We start from the raw sequence: 4,647 nt of genomic DNA, 5'->3' as shown, positions 1-4,647 counted from the left end.
CTTAATATCCGCATGCACTTAATATACTTCTAAATTAACGTGCATTGCACATACACATTGACTAGTATTTAGAAATGGAGGGAGTATATATTAGCTATTCTGCTTCTTCTAGTGCTTTTCTACCTAGCAATTTAGCAAGCGTTTCTCTTTGAACACAAACTACTGAATGTTTAATAATTTCAATATATTGGGCAGTTACTTATGAAGGTGCTGGGAAAGAGAGGTTGCAAGGAACGGTCTACACGCCTCGACATCTGCCCCCCTGCAGTACTTCTTGTATGTCAGAGGATCTCGTTCCGGAACAGGGTGTGAAGGTGCTACGAGCTGAAGAGCCCGTAGATGCCGTTGCTGCAGGTTAGGCGGGTATGTTGAAGATAGGAGATAGCAGTAACTGAGGTTATGCTGAGAACTTGAGACTCCATAGTTGGCCACAGGTTGGTCAGTAATAGGGCTTTTGGCTCTGATTGGTCCGTTATATGGTCATCTAAAATTAACCTGTGTTTAATCTCGTATGCATTTTATATGACCATGATCATGCGTCTGTCAGTCATATAAGGTGGCGAGAGCATTAACCACGGTTTAGTTTATGCACAATCAGTAGGTTAATTAAGATAATGTAGAAAGGAAAAATGATTGTGATCTCGCTATCTGCACATTGCTCTAGGTGCTGTTGCTAGAAGCATCTAGAACAAAACTAGTGCAGTACCATTTGGAGATCAAGAAGAAGTGCCAAGGAACTAGTTGTCCCACGTGGTGAACCGAATGGACGTTGTGTGAGGCAAAACTAGGCACGTCACCTCGAATGGTAGTATGTTTGCTCGTCCGCTGGATGAAGGAGCTCTCGGTGGTGAGGGCATGGACAGATGGTCGTTCTCCAACGGCATGAACTGATCGCCGAATGCTCGTGGGCGGAACACGGAGCCGTCGTACCTGAGAGATGTTCCCAAAAAACCCGTTACCTGACAGTTAGACCTTGTGCATACTGTGCTGAGCATCCCTCTCCTGTTCTGCTCCTGCACTTGCAGCTATACCAGTCTGTGCACATGGTTTTGTGAGCTGCATGCACCCTGTAAATTGCTTTCTTTCTTGATCCGTATATATCAATTGAAATGGCACACAAGCTTTCGTATTCACAAAAAAAGGATCTCACCGATGCCATGGCCATCATGCCTTCTGTATAGGGCATACGGTTATACCTTTGGGCTATATGTGAGATATAATTCTGCAATCTATTTGGCGTCGGCGCAGCGTGGGTTCGTGGAAAAACGGAAGAGGATGGTGAGGAGAAGAGAACGATCGTAGGAGCGGTAGAGAATGCATCTAGTCGTGAGGGGGTAGAGATGGTGCCTCTACAATTGTTTTTACCTGACTATAGATCTGTACTTCTAGGACTCTAATCACGTTCGTTTACATGATCTGAACAGTATATTTAAGATTTAGAGTTTAAATTTACTTGTTTTCTACGAATTATCTTTATCTGGAATACGCCATATATTAAAGTAGAAGAATGGGTATAGAACCCAACACAATGTACATGTATTTAGAATTTAAATTTACTTGTTTTCTATGAATTATCTTTATCTGGAATACGCCATGTATTAAAGTAGAAGAATGGGTATAGAACCCACCACAATGTACACGATGTTACATGAGAGTGATATCACTCTCCATCCACTACCACACTCCTCTCAACTAGACAAACTACTGATATCCCTGCCAACCGTAGCTAGATCAGCAAAGAAAGCGCCCAAATCTTCCTTGAGCAAGCCTGCCGATCTCCACGCTCTTCCTTCTTGTTCGATCATACGAAGTACCTGAGATGTTGAAGGTGATGCACCATCAAATACAATTGTGTTTTGGTGTTTCCATTATTCCCCTTGTATTAGCGTTACGAGGGTCCTCAAGGCTTTCTGTGTGCATCTGTTCGATCTCCTCGTGCTGCACCAATCTACAAGGTCATCGTCTATAGTGGGAGTCTGCCCATGATCCCCCAAAGCGCTTTGAATCGAGAACTGGACTGTGCATGCAAAGACACATGTTAGCATGATGTGGTTAATCGTCTCGTCATGCCGATCGCATAGAGGGAATGAATCCTGGTGTGGTAAACCTCAGTGAGAAAGCCCAGAAAGCCAACCACAGGAAGAAAAGGCATTGAAGCGGCGCCTTTTGTTTCCAAAAAAAAATCAGTGTATGGAGCCACCATTTGTCCTGCAAATTTCTGTAAATTATCGTGGAGACTCCATTGGTCTATGTACTTCTGACTCTAATCGCATTTGTTTACCTAATCTGAACCATATATTTAAGACTTAAAGGTTAAATATTAGATATTTTTTTGGCGAAATTTATGTGTTCTCTGAGAATTAATGCGAAGGCTACATTAATGCATTTAATCAGTAATTATAAGATAGGAGTGAATCAAATGAGAAAAGACGGGTAGAGAGAAATAAAATATAGTACAAAACAATAGTAAGCCTAGCTGTGCATTCAATGTTGATCACATGGTTACACAGATGAACACCAGTTTCCTTTTCAGATACACTGCCATTAAATTATTTTCATAATATCATTCCTACCTTTCTTAGGCTGGTCATAGTGGGGAGTAACTTATACTAGTGTCATGCATATGACACTAGTCTAAATTACTACCTTCATAGTGCAAAGTAACATAATAGTAGTGTCATAGATGACTACATTTATTACCTTATAGACTCATACTTTTTCGGGAAGTGCTATGTTACAGTAACATATTATGTTACTCTAAACACCTCTCCTCATTAACTATGTGCCACATAAGCAAAAAATTCTTGAAGTGCGTTATATTACTACCTAAGTTACTCCCACTATGACTAGCCTTACTTATATTTCACTGGGTACGATGCATGCACCAGGATGCCACATAAGCCCTTCTTGGCGGGACCGGCACCACGGGCCATACGGATGTAGCCGTTTTCACCCCATTTTTCTCCCCATGAGTTTTTTATTATCCAGTAATCTATGGGTTTCTTGGGGTCATGCTCATCGGTGGTGCCATAGCCCACCACCGTCATTCCGTGGGTCTGATTCGTCCTACACGGACCCACAAAGACACCTCCTCCATAACGTCGGAAGCTCCTTGTGTCAACCACCTCAACGACGGGTTTGGCCGCCACTGCCTGCAGCAATGCCACCTCATCATTATTCAGCACCCATTTGAAGTCGTCGATGGTGACAACGGGGTTCTTTCTTTTTGGCACCAAGCAATAGCCATGCTCACCGGCAATGTATGGGTAGTCAGCCTCTGTGGCGATGCCGCCGTTGTCGATAATGTACTTGAAGGCCGATGCCACTCTGCCGTTACGACATCCAAAACTTCTCTTGTCACAGTCTATGAGCTGCTGCACGGACAACGACTTCAGACTCCTGGTCCTTATGGAATTGATGCCCTCCACTGCCGCTGCCACCGCGAAGGCCCAACAAGCTCCGCACCCTCTCTGGATCTTCACGTTTGTCACTGCCGGCGGACGTTCGTCATACCCTATCATCCGCCAATCTACGAACATCGGGAAGTCGTTGCGCGCTGCAACGGCACCGTGTGTGAACCGGCCTTGGCGTTGCTTCCCGCCATCTGACACGCGGTCAGAGCAGCGACCGTGCATGTGGTCAACCTCTTCTTCATCGGTCATGTCACCAAAGAGGTTGAGGCTTAGCTTGTAGGGTGCGTCACCTTGGTTGAATTTGTGGATCATGCGAGCGTTCTCCTTGAATACGCTGAAGCGCATGGCCTTGTCACCAAGGTCGCGCCTCACATTGTGATGCTCACACCAGCGCTCGTATAGTGCCCATAGGGACTCCTCTGACGTCAAGTCTCTAGCAGTGATGTCCATAGAGCTCGCCACCACCATAGCGGCAGCAAGCACAACGGCCATGAGTAGTATTATTGCAATTTCTCTTGCCATTGTAAGTACTAAGCGGTTGCTTCAAGTGTCCTAGGTATCTAGCTGGGTAGCGCGGAGTGTCCTAGGTAGCTGTCGTCCTCCTTATATAGCAGAATCCTCCTGGTGCACACACAGTTTCTGTGTATACCCTGAATAAACTATGAATTGCTGAAGTAGTGAACCGACCATAGGCAAGGTCATCACTAGAAAATTTCGAGGTACACAATGAATCTGGAATCTGCTAGTAATTGTTAGAGATATTTGTGCATATGTAGCACATACCAAAGTTGTCTATATATATATATATATATATATACATACATATATATATATTTGAGTTATCTATATCTATCTATTTATCTATCTATCTGCATATACTCTGAATTTAAGAAATGGTGAAGTAGTGGACCGACGTGTAGGCAAGGTCGTCACTAGAGAATTTGGGGCTACAAGGTGAAGCTGGTAGTAATTGCTAGAGATATTTGTACATATCTAGCACATATCAAATCTGTCTATCTCTATATCCATATCTATCTATCTATCTATCTATCTATCTATCTATCTATCTATCTATCTATCTATACACACATAGGGTGAAGTACAAGAAAAATAAATGAAGATGAGTATGAAACATACTCGGCGAAACCATATTTAACCTCAGTGAAGAGTAAGCCGAGTGTTACACTCATAATACGGTCCTCAACTTCATTTTGACCAGCTTAAGCCGTGTAAG

At 43.5% G+C, this 4,647-nt stretch overlaps 1 protein-coding gene across 1 annotated transcript; it reads right to left on the bottom strand.

Moving 5' to 3' along the window:
• Nucleotides 1–2,852: 2,852 nt before the first annotated feature.
• LOC125517400 (ervatamin-B-like) lies at nucleotides 2,853–3,961 on the bottom strand. The gene has a single exon (XM_048682593.1). It carries the CDS (start codon nucleotides 3,933–3,935, stop codon nucleotides 2,853–2,855), a length of 1,083 nt encoding a protein of 360 aa, XP_048538550.1. The 5' UTR covers nucleotides 3,936–3,961.
• Between the last annotated feature and the right edge of the window lie 686 nt (nucleotides 3,962–4,647).

The sequence above is a fragment of the Triticum urartu genome, chromosome 6 (genome assembly GCF_003073215.2).
Source record: "Triticum urartu cultivar G1812 chromosome 6, Tu2.1, whole genome shotgun sequence".
NCBI classification, from domain to species: Eukaryota; Viridiplantae; Streptophyta; class Magnoliopsida; order Poales; family Poaceae; genus Triticum; species Triticum urartu.
Note: the sequence above shows the minus strand (reverse complement) of the source record. Positions and strands in the feature narration are given on the sequence as shown.

What these genes read in the sequence shown, in the direction of transcription:
- LOC125517400 (XM_048682593.1), bottom strand. Translation starts at nt 3,935, where the DNA reads ATGGCAAGAGAAATTGCAATAATACTACTCATGGCCGTTGTGCTTGCT.